Genomic DNA, 16,903 nt, shown 5'->3' with positions numbered 1-16,903 from the left:
GATGCATTCGCTTGCTTCACGTGAGAGTAGCTACTTAACACGTCTGCCGAACAGACCACACACACACACCCCTAACACTCATCAAACAATCAGTCAGGCATTCCCTGTGGCTGGAATGTGTTTTTGAGGGAGAGTGTGAAAAAGGAAGTTTTGAGGGGCGAGGCGGCTTGAGGGGAATGGATGATGACTTTTAGGTTTCAGCGTAAGATATTGTTTGTGTGCACATGTCCATTAATTATCTTTTTATAATGATAATTAATCTATTAGCACAGTGAGTAAAATTGTGCAAGCATCCCGGACATCCTGATTCTTCTGAGGCACTATTTCAGATTGTATTTGAGACAAACGGGAGCAGTTTACAGCTCCTATTTCATTAATTCAAATAAGAAATGAGAAAACTATTAAGACAACTGACCTCAACAATCTTCACCCTAATGTCAACTCTATCACTGACCTAATATTAGCATAAAACCTACCTGTTTAGTCTTTAAATCCAACACAATTTTGAAACAACTTTTTAAATTTCATAGTAATGAATAGAAGCTATTATAAAATAAAGCACTTAAAGCTGTTTTTAATGGGCATAGTATTTGATCTGTTCATTGACAGCAGTGGTGGTTGATGTGTGCTGCCTCTAAATACAAATAAATTAATTAGAAAAGAGAAGAAGTGAGTTTTCCTTTTATAATAAACTAGATGAAAAGCTCGACAGTGTGTTACAATTTCTTTGTTCTGATTATTTATTTTTTATTTTTTGTTCAGTTCATATTTTCTATTTATAAACTCCTGACAGAGCCACTGAAGTAAGGCCAGTGTCTGAGACGTCTATATTTTTTTAAATTCTGGATTCCTTTTCCTCTCGAGTTCATGATTACTTGTTTTGTTTTGCTGATTGTTGTTGTGAAAGACTTTCTGAGCCTTATCTAAAAAGGTGCTATATAAAAAATGTACTTACTTGCTTACTTACTTAATACAAATAAAAAGTATAGATTTTTTAATAATTAGCCATATTGCTTGATTGGTACACATCAGTTTAACAACATTTCAAAACTCACCATCTGAGGATGTAATTAACAGATTATCACTGAGAACCTATTTGGTGTTAACATGCATAAACATTGGGCTCATTGTCATGACACCACAATCTAAATGTTGCACGATTTATTTTTGTTTCTCTTGATTTGATTTTTTTTTTTAACCCCAAGTCCCAGCTGCAAGTAATGTGAACAGATTCTGAGTGTAAAGAGGCAGAAAGAAAGCCTGATGATGGAGTGGGAGGAAAGGAGAGAAGGGGATGAGGGAAGGGGGAAGGGGAGAGATTGAGCTAAGCGGATGGGGGAAGGGCTGTTTGTGCATGCCTCAAATTCCTTAGGTGTTATCAGCGTTGCCCGCTCCATAATTGTTTCTTTCGAGGAGGGGGAAAAAAATACACAGACTGTACAACATTGTAGAACTTCCTCTCGTAGGTTAGAGGACATAAAACAAGGGGTCGTTTTTGACTTAGCTACACTTGTATCACTGTAGACTAACATTAAAAGGGCAGGTCTGACTTTTAATGCATAGCACGGAATAGAAAGGGGAAATGGGCTAGATTCTTCTAATCAAGTTAATTGCATTTTGATTGTGTATTGCAAAAATCTTCACAGTTTTGAAGTATTTAAAACTTAAAAATACATTCAAATAATACTGCATAATCTTGTCTTCTCTGGTTGTTTACAGAAATCAGGCCATATTTCACTGCTCAGCTTTGGAATTCTACGTACACTTGTCAAATTAAAAGCCCTTGTCCCACCTACAAACAAGAGCACTCACATTATTTTGATTGTGTCATTTTGTCAGCTCAAACAGGCTTTCATGCATGAAGAAAATGAGCTGCTTCCTGTGTATAAGCAGATGAAGAGAAGTGAATGAGACAGAAAATTTCTTTAAATATCTTTTTTCTCTCTCTCTTCCTTAAAATGAAGACACTGTAGTGTTGGGACACATGCGCATGCACGCGCACACACAAACATGCACAGACGCACACATGCACAAGATGTGATTCTAGGAACTTTGATTGATGAGGTAATCCATCTGGCTCCAAAGCAAGGGAGGGGAGGGAGAGAGCATCAGTGAAGGGAGGAGGGATGGGTGAGTAGAAGATGAGTGATGATCTACTTCAGAGACTGATGCATCCCCATGTCCATTTGCGTGTGCGCGTATGAAGGAAAGTTAAAAAACGCTCCAAGTTTTAAAAAACACAAAACAGATATTGACGTGAAATCCTAAAATCAATCCATACTTTATTCATCAGTTTTGGAAAAAATAATAATCCAACATCTTAACATTAACATGCTGGAGGGGAGCAAGTACAGACTGCCTCCTCCGCTCTGCGCTTCACCCTGGCTTTCACCACAGCTGCAGTAAACTGGGCGTAGGTGCACCAAGAGCCTTAGTTTGAGGATAAAAGAATGACGCACAAAATCCTTGCTCCTTGCTCATGACACAGAGCAGATGAATGGCGTTTTCACTTACTTCATCAATAAAAAGTGCAACGGAAAGAGACATACCAGAAGCCCAGCACAGCTCTCAGAGAGTTCTCCACAGGTTAGGGTTTCCATTAATACGGTAATTCAGTGTCACTCACATCAGATACATTTTGTAAGGAGAAGAGATGTTTTCCCACTGCACAGTGTGGACACTTTACTTCACATGCGCAGTTGCAGTTGCTTCATCCATCCAACTATCCTTTGAAGGGTGGCTGGGGAATTAAAGCATGTCAAAAACATCAACCAAGAAAAGCTACAGGCTATGATGGCTTTACTGGCAACTAGACCAAGAGAAACAAGTGCTTCCAATCCTGATATAGCCTATCATGTGCAGGACTCAGAAGCATGGTGTTTTACAATATGATGGTGGTAATGGTAAATGGCCTGTATTTGTATAGCGCTTTTACTAGTCCCCCCTAGGGACCCCAAAGCGCTTTACACATCCAGTCATCCACCCATTCACACACTGGTGGAGGCCAGTTGTAGCCACAGCTGCCCTGGGGCAGACTGACAGAAGCGAGGCTGCCATATTGCGCCATCGGCCCTTCTGGCCAACACCAGCAGGCGGTAGGTGAAGTGTCTTGCCCAAGGACACAACGACCGAGACTGTCCGAGCCGAACCTTCCGATTACAAGGCGAACTCCCAACTCTTGAGCCACGATCACACGATCGGTGCAGAGATACAGAATATACTGGAGCTACAGGTAGAAAGGGAAGTGCTGAGCAAAATGTCATTATGGTGAAAGATGCGTGGGTGTATATATGCACAGCATCGGAGTCACTTTAGGATTGCTGCAGGGATAAATATTACTGTTAGCTGTTAGAGCAGATCTCTAATGTGTTTCTCCATTTGTTTCGCTGTCACACATATAATGCATTAAAACTGATTAGAGGAGAAAAAGTGAAGATCCCCAGAGATGGATCTAAATCTGACAAGTAACACATGAGACTTCTACAAGGTCAAGAGAAGGGTTAGAGGGAATTATGGAAAGAAATCATGAGCGATGTGTTAATAGCAGCATATTCTTGTTTACTTTTTCCTATTTTACTGTTGTTTTTAGATTTCATTCATTAATTCCTGCTCAATAATAGTTAAACCAAAAACAGTAATTTAGTCTAGTCGTTGCTTTTACCACACACAGGGCTGAGGGTAACATGAAAGTGATGTCTGTAAGCGCTGTGGACTCTACAGGCAAGCATGTCACCTGTGTTATGCTTCCATCTGCTGGTATAAATTGAAAAACAACAACTGATACCTCAACATTTCCCCCATGTAGAGCCTTTTTGAGAGCAAAGGAAGCAGTGTTACGGGTCAACACGCTTGCTATGATTTTGCAATGTGTGGGTTATATGTTTACATGCACAAACAATGCTGCAAGTAGGTGATGTGACAGCTCACTCCAAGACTGATTTTCCCTTGTTTCATTAGTTTCATTTGAGTATGTTTTCCAGAGCTGATTAACAAGAAAGAGCAAAAAAAGAAGAGAAAAGGGAAACACAAAAGTGAATTAAAACATGATCACCTTTTAGAGAACTTTAGAAAACTGAACAAAATCATTACAAAGCAACTAATATCTCAAGAGTTTAAGTATAGTCTAATTAAAAATGAGGACAAAATCATCTTTCTGCTGCGCCCTTTCCCTCTCACCCCATCAATCCTCCTCTGTCACACTAATTCTGCACGTTGTCCTTCACTATATCCAGGAATCTCTGTGGTTTTTCTCTTTTCCTTCTGCTTGGCAGCTCCATATATATCTACTCCAAAATATCCACTATCCCTACTCTCTACATCTCCAAAGCATCCCAACCTCACCTTGATGCACTCATTCCTTTCTTTCTTTCTTTCTTTGTTTCTTTCTTTCGTCCGGGGAGCCCAGTGGCTGTGAAAATACATTCACAAAAAAAAATTCAAAAAGGGTTCAGAAAAATATTTGCACTGTTACTAAGCTCCATAAACTGGGAAAAATGTGCCATCGTGGGACAAGGTGGTCGCAGAATGATGTAAAATGGCTGTATTTATCACACGTGCATGTCTGAGGTTTGTGTGTGTGGATTTTCTAAAGACTACATGTTTCTTTTGAAAATATATCTCAAGTCTTTTTCCCTCTCTGCCCTTCCATGCTTTTTCAGTGAATGTCTGGTTTTAGTTATGTAAGCACTGCACAAAAGCATTTGGTATGAGGACATTTTTGGACTCAAACACAGCATTAGATAAGGTAAGAACTGGTAGTGTGGCGCTGTTATACTGTTAGCTATGCTGCATGCACTAAATAAAGCATTTAAACAGCTATAAGAGGACGATCTGGGTGAAAAATGTGGAATTTCTGATTGAATTAACACCAAATAATAGCTTGTTTAACACTAACTGTAAATGAAAATTTCAGTTTTATTTAAAAACAAACCTCGTTGCTCATAACTCTTCCTGAAAGGTTTGGCTTCAGCAAATATAATGACCCTGAAATCAAGAAAAGACTGAGGTTAAAAGCACAAGTGGTATTAACATTCTCTCTTTCAGAAACATCTCGGTCAAGTGTTTTGCTGGATATTCTTTGTGGTCACGCTTGCAACTCATTTATTTTCTTATCCTTGTAAGAGTCTTGGGGGGACTGCTGACACAGAACAGAATACTTAAAGCTATGCGTCACTTTGGTAGTATTTTAAATACAGTCTTCTTCTCTCTTTTTTTTTTCCACTGACACAAAAGACCTTTTGTTCTTTGGCTTTAGATAATTTGGCACTGTAGACCCTCTAGGTGTCAGTGCTGCACAGCATTTCACAGATAGATTCTAGAGGTCACTTGATATTGTTGCTCTAAACTGGTGCACACACACTGGGGATGCGTAAGTAAAAGCCAGATTCATTTGTGCTGTCAGGAGCATGCACAACCTATAAAAACATAGTTATTATTAAGGCTCAGTCTAAAGACTCTACACCTGGTCTTGTGTTTCTTCCAGTTCTGCATGATTGTGCCACTTTTTTTTGTAAATGAATTTTACACTGTAGTTGGGATTAAATTAAATATGTAAAAAGTCACAGAATTTAAAAACAAAATACAGTCACAACAAACATAATCAGAGTTAACGAGAATAAAACTTTGACTCATCAGATATCAGCGTCAGTAGGACTGTGACCACGAATGACTTGTTTTAATAAAGAGGAAGTAAACCATTAACATATAGCCAGTGTCTTACAAGCTGTTTGCATGATTTTTTTTTTTTAAAACAATGAAGTTAGAAGGGTTCTTAATAGAGGCTGCAGGCCTTACTTTATATATTTTAAAGAGCAGTTCAACATATGTCAGACAATAATCCCAGCAATCTGTTTGTAAATGAAGAACGTTTGTGTTAAGACAAAGTGTGCTCTCTGCTGAGCCACAAATGTTGAAATGATTCACTGCTTAAGTCTAAATTAATCTAAGCCATCTATATTTCACCTTATACAGTCACACTGCCATTTATTGTATGTAGTCTTTCTGTGTATTCATCAGATGTTATCATCGACGATTATATAAACCAGGTAATCTAATCCCAAACCTTTAGCTTAGGCTTTTTCTCTGGCATTATATTCCCAGCTCCCCAGAGTGCTCTTCAGTAAAATAAAATATGTGTTTCAGGGTGTTGTTTTTGTTAAATGATCCAAGTAAACCTATTGCCTAACATGTTCAAGTAAGCAGTTTGTACTTGATGAATGTAAAGCGATGGTAATGATCCAAAATACCATCAGTTCTCCGAACATTTCTCGATGTGCTGGAGTATCAGTGGAGAAAGCAGCAGCCTCAAAATAGACAGGATGAGCTTCTCCATATCTTGAAAACCTTAAATTAAGACAAAGCCAAGGAAACCCTCGTGTCCGCCGCCTGGCTGTCGTTTTGGATAGAGGTTCTTGTAGGCTGGTTTAGCATCCCAACAACATCAGCTGTCATCATTCAGGGTAAAAAAAATAAAATCCCCACACATTTTTTGATGTACAGATGGGTGTTTCCCTCCATACTAGGCAGTTCACAGCTTACAAAACCGTTAGTGTGTCAGCTTTGTCTACGATTGGTTACTTTTTGGTTACCTTTTTTAAATAGTAAAATGGTTGCTGTGGTAATTATGCCTCTGCACACTATTTTCTAACACATTACGTGACTTTCTCCTCATTATCACAGTAAGAAGCTTTTTCATGGGTACTGTTGAACCCTGTTGAAGGCAGAAAGCAAGCATCAGATACCAGTCATGGCCACACACATCACTAAAAAGTATGGCTCTGATTCTTGAGTAAAGCATTCTTCCACTACAACGTCATTCCATTTCAAGGATCATGTCCTTCAAAGTCGTGATTTCAAGACTATGTGCATCATAATAGGTTTATAGGGTCATGTGGGGTCTTCTTCAAATGTCGTTAAACTTAGTTCTGTGAAGGCTGCATCCAGAAGGTAGCTGGCTTGGGGGTCTGAAAATCTGCAAGTCATTGGGTCCTATCAAGATGCAAATTGTTTGCTGTGCTTAGCAAATTTATTAGACCACCAGTCATAAAAATATGAAAGCACAAATATTAGAAATCTGTCAGAAACTTGTTTAAAACTAAAGATTAGGTTGGTTTTTATTGGGCAAATAGCAAACTGACTTAATGTTGTTAATCAACATAACATTCAAACGCCAAAACTACATATCCTGTTCAGTAATGAAACTGACTTAATGTTGTTAATCAACCAAAACATTCAAACACCTAAACTACATATCCTGTTCAGTGATGAATTTGGCATCTTAAATGAAATAATACTATTCTGCTTTTCATCTTTTTTGTAAAACAGTACATTTGAATTTTCGTGGATAACGACAATAATTAAAGTTTAGCATTAAAAATGTCATTTTGAATTAAGGAGCCTACATGCTGGTGGATTAAGCATTACAGAAACATAAAAATGATTTAGGTAATTAGCAGTACTGACAAATTTAGGGCAGCCGCGGCATAAAGCTTCAACTGGGTGGCTTGTTCAATACATTTGTTAAGGATTGACCGCAACTTCCAATATTATTGCGAAAATTCAGATCAAATCAACGTCAAATCCCGATGAAGTTGCAAAGTACTTGAAAATAACGACAATACTGGAACGATCGGGTGTTTTTTTTATGTCACAATCTAAATGTCAAATCCGTTTAATAAGGTGGACTGAGAATCCCTACCGTGGTAGCAACTGCAGTTTGCGAGTTTACATGAGTGAGCCTAATTTGAAGGAGGTGAATGGTGGTGGTGGGGGTGTCGGGTGGTGCTGGAGGGAGAGGGGAGGGCCAGCTGAGCCCCCTGATGTTGCGACGTCACTCAGACCGCTGACTGACTGGGCTCCGGGCTTCAGGCTCAATCTGTGGCCAGCAGCAGCAGAGGTGGCGGGGAGGAGAGGAACATTTGATCCACTTCTTATTCCCCCCCTGTGACTTCTTCTCCATCGGGGCAGGGAGAACAAAAGGCGGACAGCTGCATGATTACAGGCGCCAGCGAGCTCCTTCATCTCGCCTACAAGCCGGGCTAGCTTGATGCTCAATTCAGCCTGCTAGCCTTTGTGGCAGGGCTCTCCATGCATCCGAGGACCCCTTAAGCAACCCCGGGCTGGGAGAAAGCCTCGGCTTTTTGCCTGGACAAGTCTGGAAGACTTACTCTCCGAGTGTGGGCAGACAGCAAGCAGCAGCCCTGTCAGCACTCACTGCGCACCCAGACAGCGGATTTCCAGCAAGGAGCATCCCCGCCGGGGCACACGGTTACACGTCGTCGCCTGTCTGCTCTGCAACCTCCAGCTTTTGACAGGAGCAAGAAGCGATTGATGAGTAATATTCTTCCAAGATAGGCTACAATGTTGCGCATCGCGGCCAACATGCTGGCAACAGGATTGCTTTTCTTGGGATTCATACACAATTTGGAAGTAATCGCTCCAGCCAGGGCCATTGATGGTAAGCAGAGCTGATTGAATGTTACCCAGAGTGTTGTGCCAATTGCTCAAAAGATCTATAGCCGTTAGGTGATGTGTGCACAGTGATTAGTGCGGGATTTATTTTGCTCTGTGCCTGCGTTGCAATGAGAGTACACTGCACCCGGTGGAAGGGGGAATGACTGCCCCCACTGAGCGGAGCAACGTGGAGGGGATGAAACCTAGGCGAGACAATTAAAGCGGTCTTTTGTTACTGTGTCCCGGTGAAGCGTGTGAATGTTGCAATGTCACAGCACCCCACCTCCAAACCCTCCGTCAGCACCCCGCCACCCTTCACTTGATTCAGGCGCTCGCATCCCAGCATAGGCCCCGATAACAGCTCAAAGCTCATGTTTACGTGTCGATACCTTCATTAGAAAAATGTGTCGACCTGCAGTCTGAGGCGTTTTTTTTTTTTTTGAAGCTATGATAGTACCACGTCTTATTAAAAAAGAAGAGAGCTGTGAGCACCTCTGCCGAGCTGTAATCGAGCCTATCTGATGTGTCTCGACTTCAGTCAGTTCACGTTCAACAGTTTTCCCCGAGAGTGCTGATGCGATGACAGCAGCCGAGCTACCCCTCAGTCAAACCGCACTGCCACACTTTTGTCCCATCCGTGGCTGGATCGTGCTTTATTAAGAGCAGAGGACCCGTTCGTGTCCATCACTTCACACTTGGTTTTTTTCTGCATCTTTAAGCTCCGAGGATGTGCTGCCATCAACAGGCATGCGTAACGCTGTGCACTGTTGCTGTGTGTCGGTGCCATTATTCAGTTTGTTGCGTATCTGTACCCCCGAAATGCCGACAGTCATATTGTGATCTGCAGGCAGACAGTGAGCAGCTCTAAACGCCTCTGCTGCACCCCCCCCCGGGATTTTATGAACACACACACACACACACACACACACACACACACACACACACACACACACACACACACACACACACACACACTGGAACAACTTCTGGAAACTATTAAGCTTCACAGTCCCACTCAGGGTTCCTGTTTTTGTGTAAGACAGGAAACAAGTATTCATTCAAAGACAAAGATTTGCTGACAGACTTCTTAAAATCTCTGCAGGTGGAAAGTAAATCTATAAGCTTGTTCTTCAAACACAGCTTTTTAAAATTTAATTTAATGTAATTTTTGGGGGGGATGTCACCAGCGTCAGCAGGGCTAATCGGAGGTCCTGAATTCACAGTGTCATTAAATTCAGCAGGACTTGGATTCAAATCCCAAGCCGCATTTTGAGATTATTCACCGAGCCACAAATGGCTCCCTGTGTCTTTTTGAAGTCATCTCATCTCACTTGGCAGCCCAGTGCGGTGAGGTTCTTAAGGAGTGCAATCCCCCACATAAAAACACCACCTTGGAGATCGATAGCCTGCAATCACCTGTAAGTTGAGAGAGACTTGAGAGCCTGCATTTAAGCGTTTAAAACAAACAGCTTCTGCCTCAATTCACAGTGATTGTTTTAGCAAAATCTTCTTCCCTCTGAGTCTTTTTTTTCCTTCCCTCCATTTGATGAGTCAGACCAGTGCAGTGGAACAGAGGAGATCACCAAACCTGAGTTTTTCCTAAAAATCCACTGAGATGCAGAGCCTGCTGTGCTCGACGGCATCTGTGAGCAAAGATATTAATTTGTTTATAGATGAGGTGTTTCATTACAATTTTATTGGTTAGACTGACTGTGAGATTTACCAAATAGTCTCTAATTGTAACTCATGCATTTGGAAGATTTCTTCACTACATTGCCTTCTTTCTAACGTAGTTAAATGGCTTTTATTTTTTAGGGCCCCTTCAGTTACACATGCTACTAGTAAACCCCCCCCCCCCCCCCCGACTTGACTTCAAAGTCTTCTTCCTTTTTTTCCATAAAGGTTTTTCTTTCTTTCTTTTTTTCTCATACACTGTAGTCAGTGTAAAAGGCTCTGGGTACCAACAAACCCCAAGTTTAATTGGGTCTAAATTGCTCTTTGTTTCCCAGAAGAGACCTCCATGAACAGTCTCAGCTTGTTCAGAGAGCTCTGCTAATTGGAGGCCCAGTGGAAAGGGCCCTAATGAAAGAATTCCCATCACTTCGGTCTATGAAAGTAATTTCACTCTAGAAAGAGATCACTGGCCCCTTACAAATAGACAGTGTGCCCCCGCCCCAGGCTTTCAACGATAAATATTTTGCTCAGAAAATGACAAAGCAGAAGCAGTGCCTTAAGATCAGTCTCTTCAACTTTTGATAATTTCTTTTACTGCTTTTCTTCCTTGATGATGAAAGTGGCACGGGTTCCTTCCTTCTTAATGAACTCACGATGCAGCGATTTTCCTGGCAGTTCCCCTCTGTGCATCTCTGTGCTGCAACATTTGGTGGAGGCCTAAGAACTGCCCCGGCATTTGGCTGATAGCGGGGTGCTACTCCCATGACAATGACAGCATAGGGCCAAAAGGCTTATTGTTTACAACTGTATAGAATACAGAGTAGGTTTGTGAGAGCTTCACAGCTGTTGACCTTATCTTACCCTAAAACATTTAAGCGCAGCAGCTAATGTAAACAGCAGATGAGACATATATAGAAGTCTTATATAAATTTCTAGGTCAGATCAGTTCATTTGTTTCTGAAAATACTTTCAAAGCTACTCCAGCTGGATGAATGAGGAGCTTAACCAGGGGAAAAACAATCAGGTGGTTACATAAAGCTCATTCACATCATTGCATGACTTACAAAATCTTGCCCTTTTTTTTTTTTTTTTATCTTTAACTCTTATAGATGCTAGTAGACCATGACCAGAACAATGGTAGCTGGTCACATTTAGGGGTGGGGGATATAGCCTCATAATTCTATTGTGATATTCTGAGGACATTTGTAATAACAATAATTTTTAAAGATATATAGAAAAAAAATACTGAACAACATTTTATTGGTGATTGTAGCTCGCAGGCAGCAGCATTTCTTAGTGCAAACAAAATGAAGGTCATTCGCCGTCCTTCGTTTCAAATAAGCTGCTGTAGTTGATGATAGGCGACCTGATTCAGAGTATAAATGCAATGCCATGAGGTGCCAGCAGCAGCAGCAGTATTAAATGTGAGCACAGAAGTAGCCTAGGTAATGTGTTCCCTAGATTTTTTAAGTAGTGTAACAATAAAGCAATATCAATGCTAAGCAGCATACTGATAAAATAGTGCAATTTCACTATAACCAAGCACAAAATAGTTGGACAGATTGTGATGAGAGGTCCATCGTAGTGGTTTCAATACAATGGAGGTGAGGTATAGCAGACACCTATGGCTGCAGATGCCTGTGTGCAAACATGCCATTCAGAGCGATGATGCCCATTGTGCATTAGAGTCTATTTGACTGACTTGTTTTGGAGCCAGCCTCAAGTGGCTGTTAGAGGAACTGCAGTTTTTGGCACTTTGACAGGTTCTTTTTCCAGCTGCAGAGGTTTTGCCAACACTAGTCTTTATTTAAAGTTAATGTAGCCGTCTCCTGAAGCTCACTTATACTCAATAGGTAAATATAGACTACAATGCTACCAGCTGGTTGTGTACAAAATCTTCATAATTAGGCGGTACACTGTCAAAATCTTTGAAATTGCAACGATTTTCTAGCCACTCGGCTCTGGGTACACGTACACTTTTTAGAGCAGCCCTGTGACCCACTTTAGGCTTGTGACCCACTGATTGAGATATGCTATCTATATGGAGCTATTTAAGGACTGAAGATGCTGCACAGAGGCGACTGCTGGAAGAACATGAGCGGAAAGTTGCTCTTTGGATGTAATGATCATGACATTTCTTTACATTCGCAACACATTAGCCAGCAAATTACTGAACAACCGTCACCGGTACTGTATGTGAAGGTGATGATATTTTAAAAAACTGCGTATGAATTGAAGCTTAGTTAAAATACCAGTCCATCTCATGTCAGGATCCTTTGATCCACCTGCAAATATTCCTAATCGTATTTGATGTGAAGGCTAGGCTCAGGCTATGCAGCCTGTTATTTTTTATAAATTCACATATCTGCTTATTTACTGCACTTGTTTTGTTTTTTTAGGAGCAAAGTGGTGAAACACAGATGTTTATTCTGCTTGTATGTTTTTTTGCTATCTGGTCTTAAGATTTACACCCGTGTGCAAGCCTGTTTGGCTATTCACCAACTCCTAAGGGAACAATTTGTCTGTTTCTGCAGATAAATTCTCAACCGCGTCCAGTAGTTAGTTGGCAGTTTTCTGAGGTTTGTTTTTTGTAATCTGCAGTTTTTTGCCAAGCAGGTAGGTTGATTTGTAGAGCTCTAGTAAACAGCACAGTGAGAGCGACCCAAATCAGTAAAGTCTCAGTCTGCAACATCAAAAACAAAGAAAATCTGATTTTCAATTTTTCAATCTGAGTCAAAGTGAGGAGGACTTTTTTTTCTGGGGCAAAGAAGACCACTCTGATGTTGGATCTGTTTTGAGTAGTAGCTTTAACTCCAAAGATGGCCTGTAGTTAAAAGTATAGCTATGACAAAGACAGTCATTTCACTCTTGTATTATACTTGTAGTCTTATGTGTAAAACTCATCAGTACACCTTCCCCCGATATGTACCAGGGCAAAGACAATTAACTTCACATCTACTGCCGCAGCTACTTTGTCAAATTATTGATTTTTCCATACCAGACTTGAAAGAGTTTTAGTTTTCATTTCCTGCAGTATTGACACGCTGATTTGAACTGCACTTCCTTGCTCTCTTCTCTCCCCACCGTCGAGTTCGCACGCACACAGACACACAGTGCAGTGCCCACACAGCCCAGCCGCCTCTCACTGACTTACTGCCTTGCTGTCTTCTTCTTCATTTTTCTCATCCTCTCAGGTTAAACAGCATTTTTTTTTTAATAGTATTAGAAAGTGCACTTTAAATCAAACGCAGCTTTTGGCCGTATTATAGCCTTAATATGTTTCTCTTTTAATAAAACTCTAAACCTGCAGCGCTCTTAATGTTGTGGCACTGATTCCCCCTGGTACTTGTTTGAAATACTATTATTGCATCGAAGTATGTAACTCCTTTATTATTGCAACACTTAGTGGAAAGCCGTGTTATCTGCTGCTAGATGCGAGCACATGTAGGAGTGGGCTACGTAAGTAATCAGGCTGCCTTGAAAATTCAGCAAAATAAAATATTAGTCTAAGTGTGTGTGTGTGTGTGTGTGTGAGAGAGAAACAGTTTTCATAAGAAGTGGATGACTAACCTTTCATAACAACCCAATTGTCATGATAAAACAACAAAAAAACCCAAAAATGGTGACACAAAGGTGCTTAAATATTGTGTAATGAGTCCAGTTTGAAGGGTTTTGCCAGATTTGCAAAGAAGTTGTCGTGCTTTATAGGTGTGTAATGTGCATTATTCATCAACGTCAACAACAACCACGTCATGCTGATGCGAGGCAGTGCCATGGTCAGGCTGTAGGATTTGCTGGGACCCCTTTTATCACCGATAGCAAACATGAGGTAAACTCACTCCTCGGGCGTCAGTCTGAAAGGATGTCTGTTATATTAATGACTCAAGCTGTGACCTTCTCTCATTTTCTTTTCTCTTTACCAAGTTTCAGATTTCGTAAAGCACGAGGGAGGCAATGTGATAGATTGTCCCAGCATAAGGCAGAATTTGTGAATTTATTTATTTTATCAGTTTGCTAGATAAATTGCTTTATTTTCCTGTTGTAAACATTGTTGAATTTCAGCTCCAGCCCCAGGGGAAATGTCTTTTTTATTTGTTCGAAATGTTCCCAGTCTTGGTTGCACCAGCAGATATAACCAATATGTAGTCTTTTTTTTTTTTTTTTTAGCACTAGGCCTCTAACAAATATATTTATTAACATCCATTAAGGCCTTTCCTAGAAACATTTTTTTTTTCACTGACATCCATTTATTCCGGGATAGAGTGGACACGCATCCAGAGGTCTACACAAACAGACCTCATCCTTTTCTCCAGCCTTTGCTGATACATCACAGTTTGTATCTAGGCTCCACAATGTAATAAGAGTCCTCCGGCTTCATGCCAGCAAACTCTTCCTAACTCGGGTTCAAACAATGAGCGCTGAGCCACAGGCCCAGACGCACCAGCACCGAGGTTATTATTCATAGCACTGTGATTTAGATTCATTTACAAACTTCTAATGCAAAATGTAAATAACAATAACCTCAACATAGGCCTAATTGCAAAAAAAAGAGCAGACAGTAGCCTTGAGAAACAAGCCTGAGGAAATATAGCAGTCAACTGGGAGATTATTTATGTAGCAATTCCTGGCAAACATTTTACACATTTACAGTTAGGTCCATATGTTTTTGGGCAGTGACATTTTTTTTTTTTTCATGATCTTGTCTCGGTACACTATCACTGTGTATTTTAAAGAGAACAATATGTGATTGAAGTGCAGAGTTTAAGCTATTCTTGAAGTGAGGCCGCAAAACTGATGAGCAGATCTGGAGTTGATCCCAAGTGTTGAAATTGCATTTCATAGCTTCTTACTGGAACTTTCAATATGATGTCCAGTAAGAGAACCAAAGTGAAACTATCATAGAGACAGCAAAAACAAATCAACAGTGGCCAGCTCAGCAGCACCAAAAGGCCTGAAAGACCACAGAAGACAAGTGCATAAAGAATTAACTCCATGGTTAAAAAAACAACAACCCCAACTTCAAATCTAACTAAATTAACACTCTCAACTGTGCATTGTCAAAGTCTGCATTCAAGACATTCCTTCGTGAATGAAGGTTTTATAACAAGGTGCAAACCACTGGTTATTCTCAAGAATAAGAAGGCCAGATTAGACTTTGACAGAAAATATCCAAAAGAGCTTGCACAGATCTCATAAAAAATAATCTTTGTACAGATGAAACCAGAATGAACTTGGAAGAAAGGATGGGAAGAAAAAAATATGAAGAATGAGAGAAAAGGTTCATGATCTAAAGCACGCCCTAACATCAGACACGGGGGAGGCAATCAGAAAAGGAAGATAAAAAAATAGAAGCGCTCTGTGGTATCTAAAGAAATACATGCTAAACAGGTGTTCCTCAGTGGGATTAAAAAAAAAAAAAACAAGTCATAAAAGCAGAAAACTTGCAGAGACACTCTGTTAGTAAGAATTTAAAAAAAAAATTAGTAAAAGCACAGCAAGAAACAAACTTGACCTACATGTATCGACTAAAGAGTTTTAGCAGGGTCTGATGAGGACCTTGATGAAGGAGGCAATGTTAGAGCATGGGCATGCATGGCTGCCGATGGAAGTGGGTCACTAGTGTTCATTAATGACGTGAGTGCTGATAGAAGTAGGAGGATGAACTGTTAAGTGAACAGGGCTTAAGTCTCTGCTTAGATTTAGGCAAACTCTAAAAGACTGATCACATGTTGTTTCCCAATGCAAAGCAAGAAAAGCACAAGAGAACAGGCCTTAGTGACTGTGTCTAAAAAAAATAGCTGTAATTCCCTAACAGCTAATTACTAAACCCCTTGAATTAAAGCTGAAAATCTGCACTTCAATCACGCCTTGATTGTTGGATTTAGGATCCATTGTTGTGGTGTGCAAAGGCAAAAATACAAATGTATCACTATCCAAAAACCTGTGGAGCTAACTTTATGAGCCACACTGCAAATGCTGCACGCAGTTTTTAAGCAACTGGCTTCTTGCATAAGATTTCCCACATTCAAATGTATGTGTGTAGGCAATGTGGTCTCTCTGATTATGTGCATTGTGTGCTTCTGGGAAAAGAATGGGTGGCTGTTTGGTCTGCTGTTATTAGCCTACACACACTAAACTAGTTGGAATATATTTGGTAAATATCCCTGAAGACATTTCTTTATTTATATGAGGTATTTTGGAGTGTGTGCAATTGCATTTTTAAATATATGAACTGGCTGAAGGAGTGATTTGGCTTTCAGATTAAGATTAGGATTATATCACTCGCTCACAGTCTTTTCTCAATGTGCCAAAGGGCAAGAAACCCACCTTACAGCACTCAGAAAATGTTCTTATTAACAGAGATTTTTGAGCGACTGTGTTGCCACATGACAGAGTCAGGCTAGTGGTTTTCCTTCTGTGTCCATTTTTAGGCATAGTTAGGTTAACAGCTGCTGTCTGCTTAAATACCACAGACATGTATTTACAGCGATATCAATTTCTTACATTTTCATGCAGACTTGTTTGAATTCCCAAATTTCCCCAAAAAGGAAATTTCAGCAACCTTTAGATTTAAATCTGTTACTTTTTATGCAAGAGGATTTCTTCCGACTTTGCTTTTTGATCGTCAGTGTCTCGTTGGAGTCTCAGCCAAGGTTGCTTTAGCACATGGAGGTGAAAAAACATTCTGGAGAATCAGGTCTTGTTGCATAGAGCTCATGCGTCACACTGAGACTTGAAATTTGTACTGGTCTTACAAAAAGGCACTAAAGAATTTCAT

The 16,903-nt window shown here is 40.4% G+C and overlaps 1 protein-coding gene across 4 annotated transcripts in view; it reads left to right on the top strand.

Moving 5' to 3' along the window:
* The first annotated feature begins 7,838 nt into the window (after positions 1 to 7,838).
* The window catches only part of LOC120731713 (low-density lipoprotein receptor-related protein 1-like), a 102,955-nt gene continuing 93,890 nt past the window's right edge, over positions 7,839 to 16,903 (top strand). For all 4 annotated transcript variants that reach the window (XM_040028855.1, XM_040028854.1, XM_040028853.1 and 1 more), the window contains exon 1: positions 7,839 to 8,455. In XM_040028855.1, coding sequence (XP_039884789.1) covers positions 8,359 to 8,455 — 97 coding nt within the window. In that variant the 5' untranslated portion in view covers positions 7,839 to 8,358. The remainder of the gene's footprint in view (positions 8,456 to 16,903) is intronic.

The sequence above is a fragment of the Simochromis diagramma genome, unplaced genomic scaffold (genome assembly GCF_900408965.1).
Source record: "Simochromis diagramma unplaced genomic scaffold, fSimDia1.1 OVJJ01000483.1, whole genome shotgun sequence".
Classification (NCBI taxonomy): Eukaryota; Metazoa; Chordata; class Actinopteri; order Cichliformes; family Cichlidae; genus Simochromis; species Simochromis diagramma.
Note: the sequence above shows the minus strand (reverse complement) of the source record. Positions and strands in the feature narration are given on the sequence as shown.